This window comes from Panthera tigris, chromosome C1, assembly GCF_018350195.1.
Source record: "Panthera tigris isolate Pti1 chromosome C1, P.tigris_Pti1_mat1.1, whole genome shotgun sequence".
Taxonomy (NCBI): Eukaryota; Metazoa; Chordata; class Mammalia; order Carnivora; family Felidae; genus Panthera; species Panthera tigris.
Genome location: NC_056667.1, coordinates 17,226,173 through 17,247,328, shown reverse-complemented (window position 1 = coordinate 17,247,328; position 21,156 = coordinate 17,226,173). Strand labels below are relative to the sequence as shown.

General features: G+C 46.8%; 2 protein-coding genes and 1 non-coding gene across 5 annotated transcripts in view; 2 read left to right on the top strand and 1 right to left on the bottom strand.

Annotated features, from left to right (window-relative positions):
- TCEA3 (transcription elongation factor A3) overlaps positions 1–181 on the top strand; it is a 38,384-nt gene extending 38,203 nt beyond the window's left edge. For both annotated transcript variants that reach the window (XM_042996814.1, XM_042996815.1), the window contains one exon: positions 79–181. In XM_042996814.1, coding sequence (XP_042852748.1) covers positions 79–87 — 9 coding nt within the window. In that variant the 3' untranslated portion in view covers positions 88–181. The remainder of the gene's footprint in view (positions 1–78) is intronic.
- Positions 182–5,469: 5,288 nt separating this feature from the next.
- On the bottom strand, positions 5,470–5,572 carry LOC122241703. Its single transcript, XR_006221936.1, has one exon. It is a non-coding gene; the product is annotated as a U6 spliceosomal RNA (small nuclear RNA).
- Positions 5,573–9,665: 4,093 nt separating this feature from the next.
- ZNF436 (zinc finger protein 436) lies at positions 9,666–17,774 on the top strand. 2 transcript variants are annotated; one of them, XM_042996621.1, is made up of 4 exons: positions 9,666–10,072; positions 10,487–10,579; positions 11,383–11,509; positions 13,987–17,774. In XM_042996621.1, exons 2-4 carry the CDS (start codon positions 10,547–10,549, stop codon positions 15,237–15,239), a joined length of 1,413 nt encoding a protein of 470 aa, XP_042852555.1. In that variant the 5' UTR covers positions 9,666–10,072; positions 10,487–10,546; the 3' UTR covers positions 15,240–17,774. The 2 variants fall into 2 exon arrangements, with proteins under 2 accessions (XP_042852555.1, XP_007083761.2); XM_007083699.3 differs by lacking the exon at positions 9,666–10,072 and having other exon boundaries at positions 10,082–10,579.
- Positions 17,775–21,156: the final 3,382 nt, after the last annotated feature.

Here is a 21,156-nt window from a genome sequence, read left to right as displayed (position 1 = left end):
TCCCCTCCGTCTGCCCCCTGGCCTCCTTGGGTGACACAGGGAAAGCTCTAAAATGTTACTGCCTTTTTGATTTTGTAGTTCTGCTGATGGAACCGCCAGCCAGGATTTCAGTGAACAAGGTGAGGAAGAACAAAGAGAAAGCACTAAGCCAATCTAGCTGGAGAAAAAAATAAAAATTAAGATGAAGAAAAATGCTGAACTCTGAATGGGGTCTTAGGGATCAGAGGGAGAAGTCTTTTGCATGTTAATAATCAGTTATTAATATACGCTAATGGGGTAGCATAATTGGGATGCGACGCTAAGAGTCTGTGTTGACAAACCTCTTGCAGGAGCTTAGAGGCTTCATGCCCGAAGTGTCCTGCCTTAGAATGTGGGCTGGCAGTCCTTTGCTTTGAGGCGCCTCCCTCACATCCCAACCTCTCAGCTTTTTCCAAATTGAAAAATACCAACTGGACACAAATCTTACCACCCCCCCCCAACCCCCCAGAGTCACACGTGCAGAACAGCACGCACACAGTTTGGCGTAGGCAGATGGGACTCCCGTGCCGTGTAGAAAGATTTTTACTTCTCATCTCTTCCCAGACTCTCTGCGATGCCCTGTTTATGCTGGCTTTGGGCACCTTTAAGGACTCCAGACCCAGTCCCTCTAGGCAGGGAGCAGATCATCCTGAGCTCAGGCTTTCTGAGCGAAAGGTACAGCAATGCCTTTGAGTTCTGCGGTCCCTGGGAGATCCGGAGGCTTGGAGCCTGCCCGGGCCCTGGCAATGCACTCTTCACAGCTTACAGTGATACTGGCTTGCATTTTATGCTGATAGGAACTTTAGGCAAAGCTGGAACCTTCTGGAAGAGTCTTGTGAGCAGGTCTGGTGAGCACGTCCAGGGTCTCAGGCTCTGGCTATCTCTGGCCTTCTGACAGCCCCAGGCTGAGCCTCCTAGACCCTGTGTTTCCTCAAATAGCCAAAGTACAGGGGTCTGTGAATTCGTGAGAGCTTGGGAAGGTCACTTAGCCTCTCTGGGCCTCTTTCTTACCTGTAAAAGTAGGAGTGGCATGAGTGCCTACTTCACAGGGTCATTGTGCAGAGGCCACTGGTTTCCATCCGCCTGGGTTCACTGTTAGAGCAGCTGTTGGGAGTAACTTCAGCCCAAGCTCCTTATACGCCCTGGCATCATCCAGGGATTGGTCATTGCCTTCCTCCTTCCATCCATCAAGCGCCTCCTTGTATAGACGAACCCTGTAAATAAACCGTGCGTGGAAATCTGCCCCCATCTTCAGCTTTGCAACAGTCAGATTTGGGGTAGGTCCTTTGGAGGGACTGAAAGTCTTCCCACGGAAGATAAAAGACAGAGCTTGTAAGTGGCAGAACCAGGACCGAAACCCTGGTCTTCTGCTTCCTGTCACTGTGCTCAATGCTATGAAAGCCCCAGAGTCCTACACAGTGCTCAGCCCCTACCTTCCAGGAATTCCAGGCCTGGCAGGGAAAGAAACCATAAGCAGTCTTCCATGCCCGGCAGGATGTGATAAGAGCTGTACCTGAAGGAGGCATATTACCCATGGAAGTATGGGCCGGTGTTGCCTCCAGAGCCAGGTGCTTCTGAAAGTTCAGTGTGGATGGGAACCCCCTGGGGATCATGTTAAAAATGCAGATTCTGATTCAGTAGGTCTGGGGGGAGGGTGAGATTTTTTATTTATTTTTTTAGTTAAAAAATTTTAAAAACGTTTATTGTTGAGGGAGAGAGAGAGAGAGACAGAGCGTGAGCGGGGGAGGGGCAGAGAGAGAGGGAGACGCAGAAACCGAAAAGGGCTCCAGGCTCCGAGCTGTCAGCACAGAGCCCGACGCGGGGCACGAACTCATGAACCACGAGATCATGGCCTGAGCCGAAGTCGGATGCTCAACCGACTGAGCCCCCCCAGCGCCCCCAGATTTTTCATTTCTAACAACGTCCCGGGTGATGTTGTTGCTGCTGGTCTGTAGAACACACTTTGAGTAGTAAAGGTTTAGATATCCAGATTTTTCTTTGCATGATCTAATCCTCCATCCAAATGCCTAGAAACCAGAAGCAACAATTATCAATACATTCAGGTTAATAAATGTTACTTTGGGCTGTTTAAAGCGGCACTGGGGGGGGGTGGGTTTCAGTAGTCACGGTGTCCGTATCCATTGTGCTCCCAGTGTCCCAGGGAGTTACAGCACAGGAAAAATACAAAAAACCGAATCTCCACCCTCAATGACCTTACTGTTTACAAAGGAGATGAATCAGATTAAACAGCAAAAAAACAAGTCAGCTCCAGTCTGCACATCTATACAGTACACATCTACATTCACAAAAGGGCCCAGAAAAGCATGAATAGGCCTCAGACTGTGTTCATCAGCAGACATCAATACCCTCCCAACTGGTCTTCCTGTGTCTGCTCTGGACCCGCTCCAATTCAGGCTCTCCACTGCGCTGACCAGAATAGGCTTTTCAGAATCGCAACTCTGGTCATGTTAGGGTCCCCCCACTCCCCCACCCCCATTCCAGGCCTTCCATTTTCCCCCACTGCGTTTGGCAGGGTCCACAAGGCCCTGTGGGGCTGGCCTCTGCCCTGCCCCCACACTTTGTGCTCCAGCCACACTGGCCGTGCTGTGTTCCTCCTTGTCATGCTGTCTTCGCACAGACTGTTGGCTGGGACTCGTGATTTAACCCCATCTCCTCCTTCATGTCAGAGACAAAGAGGGGGCGAGTGGCAAGGGAGTTAGCATGAACTTCTGCTACCAGGAAGTCTTCCTGGGGGTGTGTGTTGGGGGGTGGTGGAGATTGCTACCTTACAGGAGGAAGAAGACCAGGTCAGGTAAGGTGGAACACTGAGGCAACACGCTTGGGATGGGGGAGAGAGTGTCTCACCAGCGATGTTATGGCCCAGAGACCTTGAAAACAAAGTACTTTCAAGATCTTATGACCAAGTTAGAAGATATTTTCAGAAGGTTACAGGATCCTCAAAGACTATATCCGGTGAGAAGTCTTTCGTAGACTATATCCAGGCTACCAAATCTCCGTCTTTAGCCCTGGATTCCTGGAGCTTAAAACTTAATGTCACTAAGTATTTATCTAGATTTCTCCTCTCAATACACTGGCCCTCTCAATACAATTAATCTGAAACTGAACTCACATATTCACGTTCTTAAACGCCTTCTTCTGTCTTGTGTGTCAGCTGGTTCACTACCTAGAAGCATCTCTGACGCTTTCCCCTTGCTCTCTTTACTTGTCAGTTACGGATCCTATAGTCCCTCCCTTGTCCAACACTTGTCTCCATTGCTATCGCTTGCAACCCTGTCTTTCAGGTTTTCTCTTTCTTGCACCGATGCAAAGACCTTTTACTGATCTCCCGACTCAAAGCATCCTTCCCTTACCTGCATGTGCCTCGCATGGCTCTGATCATTGTTTCCCCAGTCACCTCCACTGGACTTCCACCAGCCATCAAACTCAAACTCCTTGGTTTCACTTTCAGAGCTCCTCTCCTGTCTTGGGTGGCTTATCTTCCACCTCCGCTGCCCCTTTGCTCCAGCCTAAGGGACGTATTTGCCCTTGAAAACCTGATGGACCTTCCAAACTATGCCTGTTCTGATTACTGCTCCCCCCTTACCTTCACCCTAATCTTACCAATCTTCAGTGGCTCACTTGAGATGCGTGTTTTTTTTAAGTTTATTTATGTATTTTGACAGAGACAGAGACAGCATAAGTGGGGGAGGGTCAGAGAGAGAGAATCCCAAGCAGGCTCCATCCACACTGCCAGAGCAGACCCCGATGAGGGGCTCGAACCCATGAAGCTGTGAGATCATGACCTGAGTTGAAACTGAGTCGGACACTTAGCCGACTGAGCCACCCAAGGCACCCGTCTCTCCACACTGGGTGTGGACCCTGACACGAGGCTTGAACTCACAACCCTGAGATCAAGACCTGAGCTGAGATTGAGAGCCGGATGCTTGACCGACTGAGCCACCAGGTGCCCCCATCTTTTTTTTTTTTTTTTTTTAAGTACAGTTGACACGCAGCGTTATGTTAGTTTCAGGTGTATAGCATAGTGATTTGACAATTCCATACATTACTCAGTGCTCATCACAGTGAAGTGTGTACTCACCGTCTGTGACCGTACAGCATTATGTTATTGACTATAATCTTGACGCTGTACTTTTCATCACAGTGACATTTTATAACTGGAAGTTTGTACCTCTTAATCCTGTTCACCCACTTCACCCCTCCCCAGATGCACATCTTCTGTGAAGTCTTCTCTAACCCCTGGCCACAAGGGATATTCCTCAGAACTTGCACAGTGCTGTGAGACTGTCATAATTACACTGCATTATACCATGAAGATGATGGTGATGATTTCTTTGTATCACAGTATCAATAATATCTAATAATTATTGAGCATTTGCTAACTGGGTATCTTGGACACATTATGTATGCCTCCATTTTCCATCTGTAAAATGGTGATGATCATGGCACCTGGTTCAGAGGGTTTTGAGGACTCATTACGATCATACCTGACACAAAGTACTTGGTTAGGAAACATTAGCTAGTGTAATAGGGGCGTAATTTACATTGTCTCAACTCACCCTCAGACCCATGAACTGCTTACTGTTATTATACTCTCTTTTTTAAAATTGGGATAACATATATATAACATCAAATTTACAATTTTAACCTTTCGGGGGGATTTTTTTTTTTTGCATTTTTTCAAGTTTTTATTTAAATTCTAGTTAACATACATGGTAAAACTGGTTTCAGGTGTAGAATTTAGTGATTTATCACTTATACATAACACCCAGTGCCCATCACCCATTTAGCCCATCCCTCTCCCACCTCCCTCCGTCAACCCTCTGTTTGTTCTCTATAGTTAAAAGTCTCTTGTGGTTTGTTTCCCTCTCTCTTTTTTCCCCCTTTCCCCTATGGTCATCTATTTTGTTTCATAAATTCCACATATGAGTGAATTCATATGGTATTTGTCTTTCCCTGACTTATTTCGCTTAGCATAATACACTATAGTTCTACCCACGTCATTGCAAATGGCAAGATTTCTTTCTTTTTGATGGCTGAGTAATATTCCATATATATATATATATATATATACCACATCTTCTTTGTCCATTCCTCGGTCGATGGACATTCGGGCTCTTTCCATAATTTGGCTATTGTGGATAATGCTGCTGTAAATATTGGGGTGCATGTGCCCCTTCGGATCAGTATTTTTGTATCCTTTGGGTAACTACCTAGCAATGCAGTCACTGGTCGCTGGTCGTAGGGTAGTTCCATTTTTAACTCTTTGCGGAGCCTCCATACTGTTTTCCAGAATGGCTGCACCAGTGTGCCTTCCCAACCCACAGTGTAAAAGGCTTCCCCTTTCTCCACATCCTTGCCAACATCTGTTGTTTCCTGTGTTGCCGATTTTAGCCATTCTGACAAGTGTGAGGTGGGTTTTGTTTTGTTTTTTTTCTAATGGACTGCTTCACGGAGTTGTGTGTCATCCTTGCACAGGGCCATGCTAATCTCCGTATTGTTCCAATTTTCGTAGATGTGCTGCCAAAGTGAGCCCCCGTCTGAACCATTTTTAAGTACGTACAGTGCAGTAGTGTTAAGTACATCCACATCATTGTGCAGCCAATCTCCAGAACGTTTTTCATCTTGCAAAACTGAACCTCTATACCTGTTGAACGGTTCCCCATTCCCACCTTCTTGAGGCCCTGGCAAGCACTGTTCCACTTTCTGTCTCTCTGAACTGTTATTACTACACTCTTTTTACAAAACTGAGGATACCAAAGTCCAGAGAGCAATTTGCTTCTAGGAGACAGAATCTGGACTTGAACCTGGGTCCTTGTTCATGCACTAAGCTGCTTTGAAATACGGCTTCATCTCACAGAGCATCTGTGATGTGTTTTACTTCCCTCGTAACAGTCATGGCCGCCGTGTGGCCAGGCCCTCTCTGTGCCCATGTTTTGTAGCCATTCTCAAATGTAATCCTCACGACAGCCCTGCAGTCACCGTGAGGGCGGTGTCCTATCTCCCCGCAGTGTCTGGTACAGAATAGAGACATGTTCAGTGACTGTGGGACTCGCAATGCCTTTAAGTAGGCTAAATAATGCTAAGTAAGCTTGTACATTTTTTAATGCAATTGTTTACATTTTTGGAAAATGTTGATCCTCTCGGGAGAAAACTAGCTGAAATGCATGAGTTCCTAAAGAACTTCCCTATCCTTTCCACTCCCCACTCCTTCTGCAGTCAATCTGCTCTTCTCACCCCAGGCCAGCCCCCAGGCCGCCCCCGCCCCCCCATCTCTACCTCATCACCGGCTCTGCTGATCCACAGCCAAAGGCAGAGACAGGCAGGCAAGGGGACACAAGAGACTGTCCCTGCTCGGCTTCCTCCTCCTGCCACTCTACCTCCACACCCTTCCTTCTAGCCCTGCACAGTCCTGGCTATCCTGGAACAAGCTTTGTCCTTTCACGCCTCCGTGACTTCGCACATGCTGTTCTGCAAGACTGGAATGCTTTCCCTCCCCTCTCTTCTCCACCTCCGAGACTCCTACAGTCTTTGCAAGCCAGCTCAGATGTCACCTCCTCTCTGAAGCCTCCTCCCCTGCCCTCTGCTCTCAGTCTGCCCCCTCCTCGGCACAGACTTGCTCATCATGTACTACAGCAGTTGGACTGCAGGGACTCCTAGTCACTGCAAGTGTCCCCGTGTCCCCAGCTCCTTGTGCTGTGATGAGGCTTCCTCTCTGCTCCTGGTGGGGGTGGGGGGCGGGTCAAGAGGAGCCCGGGCACTTTGATTTTTTGATGTGCCTGGTATTTTTGAAAATGAGGAGATGGCAAAACAAGTTTGCAAATAAATACTGAGGCAAGTTTTTCCATGTTTAATAAATTAATGCTTCTAAGAATACAAAAAAATACAACATAATTGTGCTTCTCACAAGATAATGATAGGATTTATTGAAATATAATAATTTATAATGCACCACAGGCCTAGCGGTCTGTTAATGAGAAACAAGTTTAGGGACACAGACGGAGGGTCTTTGATCAAACCGGTCAGTGGATCTGCCATAATGTGAAACCCCATTTGGAGATTGTGTCAAAAGCCCAATTTGGAGACCCTGGCCAGAAGGTTCTTCTGGCCCCTTTCTGTGCTGATAGGCTGTGCTGCCACCTCTGTGCGCAGTAGGTGCTCACTGTTTGCTGAATGACTGGCACACGTACAGCTTTGCAAGTTAATTATTGAAAATTCACATACAACAAGTATTCCTGAGAAACAATGAAGTCCTGAACAATGGGGCAGGAAGCCACCTCCTTCTCCAGTAACCCCAACCTGAGTCCAGCTGAAGGCTGCAGCAGGAAACCCCTCACCCACTGTCTTTCCTACCCTTCCTCCTCAAGGGCACCAAATGCAGCTTCTGTTCTCGCCTCTCTTCTCCTCCACCCTCTTGAGGGTCCCAGGTGAAGAGAGAGAAAAGCACTCAGAAGGAGGCAAGCAGCCAAGCTGGGCTGGGAGAGGAAAGTTGTCCTGCCCCCAGGCAGGCCTGAGGAATAAAAGAAACAGAGGACAAAGAAGGACTTAAAGCACCGGAGCAAGGGGGAGAGAGGCCTAAGGAAGTTTACAAAGCCATCTGTCAGAGAAGGGATGAAAAGGGAGCCCTGCTGGGCTGAGTGGCGCAGGCGCTCTACTCACCTTAGGCCCAGTTAGAGATGTGCGTTTACTCAGCCAAAGTCGTCCCAGGAGCTTCCCAGAACGCAAGCGAGGCCTCCACTGGCCGGGTTCTGGCAACCTCAAACACCTCTGCTCTAATAGGCTCAATACACCAGTTTGCTTGAACCCACCAAACTGGCCCAACTTCCAATTCCCTCTGGATTTCCGACAGAAACACTATGTGGGTGAAGGTCACCAGCACTCTGACTTCCCAGATTTCCTGAGCCGGTGAAAATATCCACAAGGCCTTTCTGGAAGTCTCCCCTGCCACCAAAGGCAGGATTAATAATAATAACGGCTACCATCTGAGTGTTCATTCTGTGTGGAGGGCTTTACCCCATCTCACTTAGTGCCCACCACCGCCTTAGGTATGATTGCCCTGTTTTACATAAAGGGAAATGGGCCTGGAGAGATTGAATGACTATCTAGAGGATAGACAGCCCGGATTCCAACTCAGGTCTGTTTGACCTCGATGCCCACCCTCTTTGCTCTATGGATATTGTCTCTTGGGAATCCTCTACAATTCTTCTTTCTTTTTTCTTTCTTTCTTTCTTTCTTTCTTTCTTTCTTTCTTTCTTTTTTTTTTTTTTTTTTGTGGTACCCAAATAAATTTCAGATGGGGTAGGATGGTACAATTCTGAGCTATCTAAAGAATTCCTAACCTCACAGCTGGGGATGGGAAGAGCAGTGGGAGTGGGAGTCTGCCTCATGGCTGGGTAGGGTCCTAGTTCTTTTTAGACACTTGAGTAATTTAACCATAAATAACTGGGCACTGGGAACAGGACACTCACTAATAAAAGCATAGCCTGGAGTCATGTTGGGGGGGGTAGAATTCAAGTCACTCAGTGGGTGGATGTATCTGCAAAACAAAAGAAAAGCCCCTTTCCCAGCCCAGGCAGAGAAATCTCCTGTAAAGTTAGAGACAACAGGCTTCTGGGCACGTAGCCAAGGTTCTGGGGATATTTATAACTTGAAGAGGGTGGGAGTCCCTAATAAGCTGCTATATTCTTTTTCCATCACTTCCCTCTCCAAGGCTACAGCGAGCTCAGAGCTCTTCCCCACGCAGAATGCCTGCTTTCCCCAATGTTCGGCTTCCATTGTCTAATTTTCTCATCCTGGCTGGGGAAAGGAAAGGCTGCAAGTCCTTCCGTTCGGAAGAACTCCAGTTGAATGCAGCTTAGCCGCTGCTGGTGTTTCTTGGCTAGCTGCTGTGGTCTCGGGGATCTGCCTATGAGTGTGTGGTTTCCCTAAGCTGCTTGAGAGTCTGTGAGTCTTTAGGATCCGCCTACGATCTCTGGGCTTTGCCTGCAAGTCTACGGGTTTGAGATCTACCTGCGGGTCTGAGATATCCGAGATCTGCCAGTGATTTCTAGAATCCTTCCAAACACTCGAAGTCTCAGAGAACTCTGCGGATTTGGAATCTGTTTGAGGCCTCTCAGATCTTGGAGCCGGCGATCTAGTGGATCTTCTGCGGGGCAGGCGGTAAGTCTGTTCTTTCCCAGTTCGGTTTTTCGGTTTCCCACCTTCAGCGGGTCAGGGACTACTAGCATCCTGAGGGCCCGCCCAGCTCAGGCCCTCAGAGGCCCAAGAGCCCATACGTGCAGGAAACCGTCAGAAATCCTCTTAGTAGACAAGCCTCCAGGGATGATCAGGACGGGTTTTTTCAGCCCTGGGGCTTGACTTGCTCCTTCTTATGCGCCCTATCCTCCACCCTCGCTTTTGATTTCCCTCGGGTTTTCTCTGCTCTGCTGGACGCAGCTCAGCCCGCCCATCAAGCGGCGCCCTCTTTAGAAGGACAAGGTTGGATGCCCGTACAGGGTTAATAGCAACAGGGCGGGGACACCGCCTGGCCGAGCCGCGGTCTCCACTAGCCAGCGCACTGGAGGCGCGGGGCCTCCTGGGAGTTGTAGTCTGAGTAGCCGGGTGAGAGTGCCGCAGGCGCTGCTGGGAGACGTAGTGCGTGGGCGGAGCTCAAAGTTCCAGCGCGGCCGCCGAGTCTCCCCTGGGGAGTGGGCGGCTGCCGCTTTTCTTTCACGCCCCGGCTGTCAAATTAGGGCTAATCCCAGCAGAACTCAACACAAGCCAGCGCCTATATTAGGCCCGACGTCGAAGTTAAGGCCCGACTCAAGACAAACATAAGGTCGTGAGGAGATGCAGGGCGATCCCTCTGGCTTAATCGGGCCGTGGTCACCGAGAGACGAAAGCGAAAGATACTCCTCCCTGGCTAGGAGGACGCCCTTCCTTCTTCACCCTTTTGTTCTTTTCCCTCCTTGGTTTTTGGCCTCTGACTGGCCTTTGTACGCGGGAATGGAACTCCAACTCCCGGCAGGCCACGGGAGCAGGCGCAGGCGTGATCGAGGTGCTCAGCCACGCTGCAAGAGGCGGGCCTAGTGTTCAGCATCTGATTGGCAAAGCGTTTTGCAACCTTCGCTCGCTGATTGGCTGAGATAGCTGCCGGAAAGGGCCAGCCTCGAGATGGGAGAGCGGAGGCGTTCTGTGGGCTGGGCTGAGAGCCTCCTCCCCGAGACAGCATCGACTTGACCCCCGGCCCCGGAGGGCCCGAGCTAGGGGGCTGTCTTAGTAAATTCCGGCAGTGCCTCCACCCTCCGGTGGCGGAGACACAGAGGGCGGGTCGCACTCGAGGGTCAGGAAGGAGAGTGACCCGGCCCGGGTCCCGGGCCCTCCCCACCCGCCTGGCGGCCAGAACTCCAGCCCTGGGGAGTGGGCAGGGCCTATCTTCCGTGCCTCACGCCCTGCTTTTCGCCTCCTTTAGCGCTGTCTGCTAGCTGCTTTTCCTGCTCTCTCTTCTGGGAGGCGAATCCTTGAGCCCGAGATGGCAGCCACCCTGCTCATGGCTGGGTCCCAGGTAAGCCGGGGGTGGCTTCTCGGACCCTGCCTCTGCTTACCCACCTTGTCCCGGCGTTTCTTCGCTGTGCAAATCCCTGTTGGAAATTCCCTGGGATTAGTAATTCGCTCGCTTCGGTATTCTGCCTCGAGAAACCTCAGTACCAGGCCAGTATAGCCACGAACAAGCATTTATTGAACACCTGCTGTATGCCTTTAAATCCTAGGAAGACAAAAGATGGATGGAACGGTCCCTCCCCGCCTGCTCACAATCTGTAGGGAGACAGACGCATTCGTTGAACTGTGATACAACGTGATAACAGCTTTATTTGTCGTAGAAACAAAGTGCTGTGGTGTGGGAACCAAGAAGTTGGGGTGATTAATTCTAAGGAGCCTAAGGGAGGAGTGGAGCGGAGCAGGGGGCCAGGGGACACTGAAGAACTGTCTGTACTGGAACAGGGCCTTAAAGAATTGTAAATTTTCACTAGTCTGAGACATACAGGAATAGAGGAACAGCGAGTAAAAGGGATGTAGGGATGTAGGCGCTACGTGTGTTCTGAGAAAAGTACCGCTAGAAGATAAAGTTCTGGAGTGGACAGGAGTATCTGGCCATGGGACCAGAGCAGTCAGCTGGTAAATGGATCCCTTCTCTCCCACATCTTTTTTTTTTTTTTTTTGCCTGTTTATTTCTTCTTTGGACTCTTCAGATCAGACTTGATACCTTTTGCCTTCGCAACAGTTCTAGCCATGTCTCTAATTTCAAAAGGAGGAATTAGTATTAACCTTCTGGATACCCAGTAATGAGGAAGCATTGTGTGATTTCAGGCACCTGTGACATTTGAAGATATGGCCATGTACCTCACTCGGGAAGAATGGAGACCTCTGGATCCTACACAGAGGGACCTTTACAGGGATGTCATGCAGGAGAATTACGGAAACGTTGTCTCACTAGGTAAGTAAGGATTCTCTGCCTTTCTTCACTCCCACGTTTTTGAGACTCAAAAATGGCTCAGCTCTTTCAACACAACCAAGTTGTGTGATTTTTAAAGCATTGAATCAGATACTGGTTTGAGTTGAGTCCTCAGGCAGATCTTGGAGTGTGGGAACATCAAGGTCATATTGTCTAAAAGGAAAGACCGTTTCTGCCCATTTTAGAAACATTCAGATTTCTTGTGCCCTGACTCATCTACCACTCTCCAGCCTGTTTGTACAGATCACTGACCAAACAGGTCTGACATAATGGTGCTTGCCAGGATATAAATGCCCATGTAAATGGTCGTTTTACTAGAAGATGAGGAGGGTTCTGACTCAGGTTCATGGGAGGGCAAAAGCCACATTTTTGTGTTTGTTTTGTCTTCAGAGCCTTAGCTTTGCCAGAGGTCCTTTATTTATCTGGAGCAGGTACCTGTCTAGAGATGTTTCAGAGTTGATCGTAAATTTTGAGTGTGTCAAATGTTGTTCCAGAAAAATCCTGAACTCAACGAGATCACAAATTCTATTAGGAAGAGAAGTAATTGTTTTGATGGTTTGTAAACCTGTCTTCTCTTAGCTATCCTTTGGTCTGGACGTAACTAGAATAAACAGTATATTCTTGAGCTGAACAGTCTTTTGACTCACTTTGCCTCCTAGTAAGACTTGATAGAACTTAGCAACCATATATGGTTCACTAGGTCATCTGCCCTTCATTAGGACTAATTCTTATTTTGAAATCTTTATTTCTATAGCCTTTTCCAGAACAAAAGGCAAATAGAAGGGGTTTCCTTTTTACCTTGGGCTCTCCCTGATGTTCCAAGATTCTTGGATCTTTCCTTTAGAAAAGCAACTAAAATTTATTTATCTAGATATAGTGCAGTCTCTCATCCAAATGTTCACCCCAATCCAACAAAAGCAAGCAGTGAGAGTCTTAAAGAAATGTGAATCTGTATGGCTCTGCCAGCCCAAGGAGTACTTGTTAGAAGGACGGAAGCATGGAAGGACACACACACACACACACACACATACACACAGAAAAATAAGTTCTTTTCTCAAATAAGTTTGATACTGGTAAATACCAGTATTATTGGTAAATAATATCTACAGGGCATCTGGGTGGCTCAGTCGGTTGAGTGTCCAACTTCGGCTCAGGTCATAATCTCATGGTTCGCTAGTTTGAGCCCCACATCAGGCTGTCTGCTGACAGCACAGAGTCTGCTTCAGATCCTCTGTCTCCCTCTCTTTCTGCTCCTTGCCCACTCATGCATGTGCCCTCTTTTTCTCTCTCTCTGAAAAAAAAAAAAAAATTAGTAAATAATTAAAATTTACAAGGCTTCTTAACCTCAGTACTCTTCAGAACCTTTAATGTGTTAAATGGCGTGCCCATTTCTAAGAAGAGATGTTGAATGCACCATTTACCAAAGTAGTTTATCCATGGACCCTTTTCTCCCAGCATACATAGTAACCTCTAGGTTGATGAGTGTGCTAAGTAACACAACTTGGAAAAACAGTGTCTGGTAGAAAGTTGCTTATAGATAGTGGTTGTGTATTTTCTTTTTCATTTTCATTTGAAGGCTGTGTTTAGTTAATGTCAGGGATGTTCTGAGCCAGGCATCATTTGTGCATTCTCCAACCTTCCCTCCTCTATTCACATTTAAAAGCCGCTTGGGGTGCCTGGGTGGCTCAGTCGGTTGAGCGTCAAACTTTGGCTCAGGTCATGATCTCTTGGTCTGTGAGTTCAAGCCCCGCGTTGGGCTCTGTGCTGACAGCTCAGAGCCTGGAGCCTGCTTCGGATTCTGTCTCTCTCTCTCTCTGCCCCTCCCCCTCTCATGCTCTGTCTCTCTCTCTCTCTCTCTCTCTCTCTCTGTCAAAAATAAATAAAAATTTTAAAAAAATTGTTAAAGGCCACTAGAAGGAAGCAAGTAACATTTGGCAGTCACTTTTCCTGTCAACTAAGACTTGATATAGCTAGACAAAAATGTTTTTTCCATCCTAACCCAGTAGATTCATAGTAAATATCATATAATGATAATGATGAAGGCTTGGAAAGTTTAAGAACGTACACACAATGCGATCACATGTAAAACATCTAGGTCCTTGGCTTCTAGGCATTCTAATATACAGTCTTTTATGTTTTCTGTTCTGGTTCTTTGAAAACACCGGGAGCATATACAATTTTCATAAAGAACCATTAACGGTAATGGTTCGGAGCATGAACTGTTATCAGACAAACCTGGATTTGAATCTTAGTCCCACCACTTACTACTCTGTGAACTTTTTGCAGGTCACTTCTCGGGGTCTAGAATTTACTATCCATAGGGTAGAAATCATAATGCCTGACTCTCAGGGTGATTGAAGTAATTTGGGGAAAGAACTTAGCACAGTGCCTGGTACACAGGAGACAAATTTTGTGTATTTGCCGGGATTATTATTATTATTATTTACCCTTCGTTACAGATTTTGAGATCAGGAGTGAGAACGAAGTGAATCCAAAGCAAGAGATTGGTGAAGATGTGGAATTTGGCACTGCATCTGAAAGACCTGTGGGGAACACCGAGGAAAATCCTGAAAATGAAGAAGCCTTTGAAAGCAGGGAGAGACCCGAAAGACAGTGGGGAGATCTAGCAGCCGAAGAGTGGGTGAGCTATCCTCTTCAACAAGTCACTGACCTGCTCGTTCACAAAGAAGTCCACACGGGCATCCGGTATCATATATGTTCTCATTGCGGAAAGGCCTTCAGTCAGATCTCAGACCTTAATCGACATCAGAAAACCCACACCGGAGACAGACCCTATAAGTGCTACGAGTGTGGAAAGGGCTTCAGTCGGAGCTCACACCTCATTCAGCATCAAAGAACACACACCGGGGAAAGGCCTTATGACTGTAACGAGTGTGGGAAAAGTTTCGGAAGAAGCTCTCACCTCATTCAGCACCAGACGATCCACACTGGAGAAAAACCCCACAAATGTAACGAGTGTGGGAAAAGTTTCTGCCGGCTGTCTCACCTCATCCAGCACCAAAGGACCCATAGTGGGGAAAAGCCCTACGAGTGTGAGGAGTGTGGGAAAAGCTTCAGCCGGAGCTCTCACCTAGCTCAGCACCAGAGGACCCACACGGGGGAGAAGCCTTACGAGTGTAATGAATGTGGGCGAGGCTTCAGCGAGAGATCTGATCTCATCAAACACTATCGGGTGCACACGGGGGAGAGGCCCTACAAGTGTGACGAGTGTGGGAAGAATTTCAGTCAGAACTCCGACCTGGTGCGCCATCGCAGGGCCCACACGGGGGAAAAGCCGTACCACTGTAACGAATGTGGGGAGAATTTCAGCCGCATCTCGCACTTGGTCCAGCACCAGAGAACGCACACAGGGGAGAAGCCGTACGAATGTAACGCCTGTGGGAAAAGCTTCAGCCGGAGCTCTCATCTCATCACACACCAGAAAATTCACACCGGAGAGAAGCCCTACGAGTGCAATGAGTGTTGGCGAAGCTTCGGAGAAAGGTCAGATCTCATTAAACACCAGAGAACCCACACCGGAGAGAAGCCCTATGAGTGCGTACAGTGTGGAAAAGGTTTCACTCAGAGCTCCAACCTCATCACCCATCAAAGAGTTCACACGGGAGAGAAGCCTTACGAATGTACTGAGTGCGAGAAGAGCTTCAGCCGGAGCTCGGCGCTTATTAAACATAAGAGGGTACATACTGACTAAGTCCTGTAATTATAAGAAATGATTCACTTGAAGGTACAATTTTATTTGATAGCAAAGAGCTCCCTCAAGACGGAGCTGCTTTTACCGTAGTGAGGTTCCTTGCCGGCCATCGTTTGAAACATCAAAGAAGATAAGCCATTTGAAATTCTGACCCACAACTTTGGGAATGTTCCCCCCTTCTCCCAAGGAGTGATTTTTTTTATTCACTGAATAGTGATGAAGTACTTCATCAGAATCAGCTCCACAAGTAACTGGAATCTGAAGACCAGGGGATGCATGCTGGTAAATCCTCAGGATTGGAAATGGAGTAAATCTTTAAAAGTTATCTCTCTCATCCGTGGCCCAAAGAACTATGCTAGGGGGAACGTTGGACTGTAATAGGGTGGTCACAGCTGCTTCGGAAAAAGACAACCAGAGACTGCCTGAATTGCCACACCTGTTCACTCTCCATAATTGTTGGGCACGCACATCTTCCCCTTTGAAAGGCGTTTTCCTTGAGTTGCGTATGCATTTGTATCTTTCCATCTTCCTGAGGGCAGGATTCTGCACGATGAAGGCAACGATCATAACCGTTTCCCTCATTGTTCCTAATTACCTTTATTCAAGCTTGCATCTTTGCAAGAGCTAACTACAGATGCAGATTAAAAGGAAACATGAGACACGGGTTTGGGGACCAAGGACTCATCAATGGTGGTGACTTTAGCAAGAGCTGGTTACTGTTGTTATTGCCACTGATCAAAATGTATTCCTTTTCTTTGGGGGATCACTGTAGGGAACAATGTAGGGAGGGTATCTTCAAGGGAAGATAGGACCATACTGGTGGTGGAGTGTAAGGACCGAGTGGAATTGGCCGCTCCCGGGAAGGAAACACAGAGTTCCTCCCCAAGGACCACCACCATTCCTTTCTGTGTTCTTCCCCTTCTGCCTCGAGAGGTCAATTCTACTGCTAACTCTAGGATTTGATAAGGGCCACATCCCAGTGTTTCTCTTGGCTTGCATAAGGGCATGTGTATGTACAGTAAAACGTGTATTCCTGTAATTTTTCCAGTAGCGGAAACTGAATTCACACAGAATTAGCATGTTCCTGGGTGATGTTGATCATGTGACAGAACTACAGACAACTCCAGTGTGAGAAATGTCCTTTCATTTTCTTTCTTTTTTTTTTTTTATAAAGGAAAAATGTTAAACACGAGTGCTCTAGTGTGCACGCTCCTTTAAGATCTGTCTTTGTACAGAACTAAGCACTTGTTTATGTGTATCAGTCAATTGTGGGAGGTAATAACTGGACAGATAGGTTGAGTGTCCTGTTCTCAGACTGAATACTCTTCTCTTTGGCCTACTCACAAGGAATTAATAAACCCAGATAGGAATGTGTTTCTATCCTGTCAGTCTACAGATACATGTGGTTAAGATGAAAGTTGACCCAAATTAAACCTGTTAGCGTCAGTTCTCCTTATCTCAGCCCACATGGGAGTTAAGAAATACCCCAGGCATTGGTGCTTATCCAGGCACTTGGGGGTGGAGGTGTGAGGGGGAGGGGACTAAGGAATATATCTTTTTCGAGAGTGCCCCGAGCTATTTCTACTGTGCTTTATTGTGAATGCTGTAACATTTGAAAAATATTTCGCCATAGCTCTTTGGGACTTGGTGTGTTAAAGGAGCCAGTGGTCTCCCTCGGGTAGTATACTACGTCGAGTCATTAGGAGCCACAACTGTGTGGGACTGCATCCTTTGCAGGGACACAACCTTGAAAGGAACAAAATGAAACACCGCTCCATCAAGGAGGTTTCTTCATGTCGCCACTCCCGTTTAAATACAAACTCAACTCGGGCAGGGAGCATGTTTTGTGTCCTGTACAAAATCTAGCCGATCGTGGGTATCCATATTTTAATTGTTGAATGACTCACATGTTCTTGATGACTGAACTCGAATATGTCCTTTCCTGTATCAGTGTTGCTAATGGTTTTAACAAATATCAGAGTTCGCCTGTTGTTTCTGTGAGGCACTCTGGGCATCAGCTTTGGAGTGGCCACAGAAGACAGCATCCTCATGGCCCAAGGGTATTTCACTCCCTCTTTCTTCCCTACTCTCCTGCCCCATCCCAACCTGTTCCTGCTGCTGCTTTTGGCTTCTTAGAGGTGAGTGGCTCAAGAAGAGGCTTCTTGGTGCCCCAGCCATCTCTCCATACATGTACACTCCAGCTGGGAAGTTCAAAGGGCAAGGGCCAGACCAGCTGTCTCCTGTCTTTCTGCCAACTGCTGCCCACTTGCTGTGTTGAACTTTTGTGTAGAACTTCTGCATCAGACTCTCTTTGCTAATGCTTTCTGCATGTTTCCTGCTCCCAAGTCTCTGGCCGCTTCTGCACATACCCTGAACACTTTGTGCCTGTTTTCTATGGTTGTGGAGAGTGAGTGAACAAGTAAGTATGTAGAGCAGTTTTTCGTAGGGTATCGGTCGCAGTTATGCTAGTGTCTATCTACATCTGTATTCTAACAATATTCTATAATTAAAAGTATAATTTTTAAAAATCAAAAAGCTGAGAATTATTTTAGTAACCCAGCACCGATTCATAAACTGGTTTCTCGTCAGATTCACGAAGAGTGGACACAATTGTCTTTACGCTGATGCATTTGTACAGATGTTCTGGTAGAAATTTGGGCGCACATTATTTTCACACACTGGTGGGCCCTCTGGATATTGCCATTATTTTAGGAAGATGCAAAAATCTGGAGAGTTTCCTGTGAAGATTGGGTTGGAGGCAAAGCAGCGTGGGAGTATTTGGTATGAGTGTCTCGTTAACTTTGGAGAAGGTGAAACACAAACACATCCAAAAGCAAAAATGAAAGGAGGCCTTGTTGCTTTAAGGAGATATTTTTGGATATCTGTTAAGAACGCTAAAACAATTTCTTCTGAACTAGTATTGGAATCCCAGAACAGATCCCTCTTAGAAATAGTCAAAGGCTCTCTATTCATGACACAGTTTGCCTAAGGCAGTGATTATGTATTACTAAGGTGTGGCCACAATTTTCAAATTACTTACAAGTAATTTTCTCTTATGAAACCTTTCTTTAAATGGCGGGCCAGTCTAGGCGGAGGTAGGGAGTCGAAGTGCTTTAAATTGGGGAAAACTACAAAGATGAAAGAAAAACTTCAATTAAACCTATACCCAAGACTTGGAAAGAAAAGAGATTTTATTAAAACATCGTTTAAAGCTCTCTTTTTCCTTGCTACATGTTCAACAATTTTTATTTCTGGGAGGAAACGTTAAAGGAAAATGCTGGCTCACCTGGAGCCCCCCTCTAAGGGTATTTGATATGTTAATATTTTGCCATTATTATAATGGAAGCAGATTTCCTTCTGTGTGAGCTGTTCTCTAAAAGGCCAGGTTAGGGCTTTGCTTCCAGGCCGTTAGGACACCCATGAATGCACTGAAATGATAATTTGTTAAGTGGTTCCCTACTGTTTCAAAAGTTAGTATTGTTTGAAAAGGAGTTCCTATGCCCTGGGAGGAATGGACTTTTTGAAGCATTGGTTAGATACCCGTCTCTAGTGGCGTAGCCTGGGCCCTGTGTATCTGTAGGAGACTTCAAGATAAAAGGGCATTAGTGAAACACAACTGAGGAGGAAAACTAATAGAAGAAAATTACCTTGTCGTGGCCTAAAATTGTTTCATAGTTAATCCCATTTTTTAAATATTTTATTTATTTTTTAATGAGTTTTCCATTTTTTTAAAATTTTTAATGTTTATTTACTTTTGAGAGGCGGGGAGAGACAGAGAGACAGAGACGAGCAGGGGAGGGGCAGAGTGAGAGGGAGACACAGAATCTGAAGCAGGCTCCAGGCCCTGAGCTGTCAGCAGAGCCCGACGCAGGGCTCGAACTCATGGGCTGTGAGATCGTGAGTTGAGCTGAAGTCGGACGCTCAACCAACTGAACCACCCAGGCACCCCAAGATTTTATTTTTAAGTAATCTCTACACCTAACATGGGGCTCAAACTTCAATCCCAAGATCAAGAGTCGCATACTCTTCTGACTGAGCCACTCAGGCGCCTCAAGCTAATCTCCTTTTTTAATGTTTTCCTAAATGCTTTGTGTGCAAAGTTTTTATCATTTTCAGCTTCTCCAAAGGTGGTTTTGTTTTTCCTTCAGGGAGAGACCGAGGCTGATGACCTCAAAATCCACTCTGAATTTCACAACAGCCCCTGCGCCTAGCTGATTTATGGACATCCCCGTTTGGAAATTACCAGGCACCTTAAAATCAACCCCAAGCTGACCTTACCGCTTTCTTCCACCCCCCAGCTGCTTTCTCCTGTATTTAACTCAGCCATTGCCTAGTTACCCAAGCTGGAAACTTGGATATCACACTCAACAGCTCCTGTTCCTTTCGGCCTTTCCCCAAGACAATAAATATTAGTTGACTAGTCATCCAGTCATGACCAACCTTGCTCTTTCTACTTGCTTTCTCACCACTTACCATGCAACCTTAGGCAAGTTCATTAATTTTCTGTTCCTTGGATTTCCCATCCATAAAATGGGGGTAATTATATCTACCTCCTAGAGTTGCAAAGATTTAAGTGAGATAATGGGCTTGAAATATTAGCTGCAGTTATTCAGACCATCACCAGACCACATCCTGCTGACTTTTTTAAAAAAATTTTAATTTTATTTTTAAGTAATCCTACACCCAATATGGGTTCAAACTCACAACCCTAAGATTAAGAGCCACACGCTCCTCTGACTGACCAGCCAGGTGTCCCCACCCACATCTTGTTTACTGAAACCACCTCCTAATGAGTCTCTCTCTCTCTCTTTAAAGTTCATCCATTTGTTTTTGAGAGAGAGACAGAGCATGCGTGAGTAGGGGAGGGGTGGAGACAGAGGGAGAGAAAGAGAATCCCAAGTAGGCTCTGCACTGTCAGCATGGAGCCTGATGCAGGGCTCAAACCCATGAACCATGAGATCATGACCCGAGCTGAAATCGAGAGCCAGCCGCTCAACCGACTGAGCCACCCAGGCATCCCATGCATCTCTTTTCCATTTGCAATCCCCTCTGGTCTATTCTGCCTAGCTGGAGCTGGATCTTACTAAAGGGCAAATCCTTTCTTTGCCACTGTTCTGTGTAAAATCTTCTCATGCTTCCCATCGCCCGTTGCATATGGTGAAACTCTTTTGGTGTAATTTTTGAGGAGGTCATCTGTGCTCTGGCCTCTGCCGCCCTCCACTGCCCTCAGCTTCAGTTCTCTGTGCTATCAACGCTACAAGCTGAATCTCTTTCTCTCCACTCCCGGCCAACTCCTTGTCCTTCAAGTCTCATTCCTAACTTGTTCTAAGAACCCTTTCCTGATCCCACAAGATGGACAGGTGTCCCGTTTCTGTGTTCCATGAGTCTGTGCCAATCAAAGCGCTTTATCCCTGCTTCATAATTGCCTGCTTACTTTTTCATCTCCTCCATTAGACTTTGGTACCCTTGAAGAAGTCATTGTGTCTCGCTCACTATTGTATCTTCAGCTATTAGCAAATGTTTGACTTAAGATATAGAGTAGGCAGGCAACAGATATTTGTTGGATTAAGTGAGAGGACATTATGTGTAAACTTCATTCCCCTCAGCAGAGCTGGTGACTTCGGTTCCAATTTGTCACCACACAAGCTACTCACCAAAGAACGTTAGTTCTGTCATTGGATATCTGGTGGGGCCTTATGCAAGATGAAGAAGGCTCCCAGAGCCAATAGGACCTATCAAAGACACCTCCCAGCCTGTCCCCCAGATAAAGCTGGGATAATAAAGGCAGCCACCCCTGGTGGTTCCTGTATTTGATGGGTCATTGTCATCTTCTCTCTAGGAATAGATAGATTCTTTATGGCAACTTTGGAGCTGTGTTGCAAGGTAGGCTGTCAACACAGGAAACTTGGGCAGGATT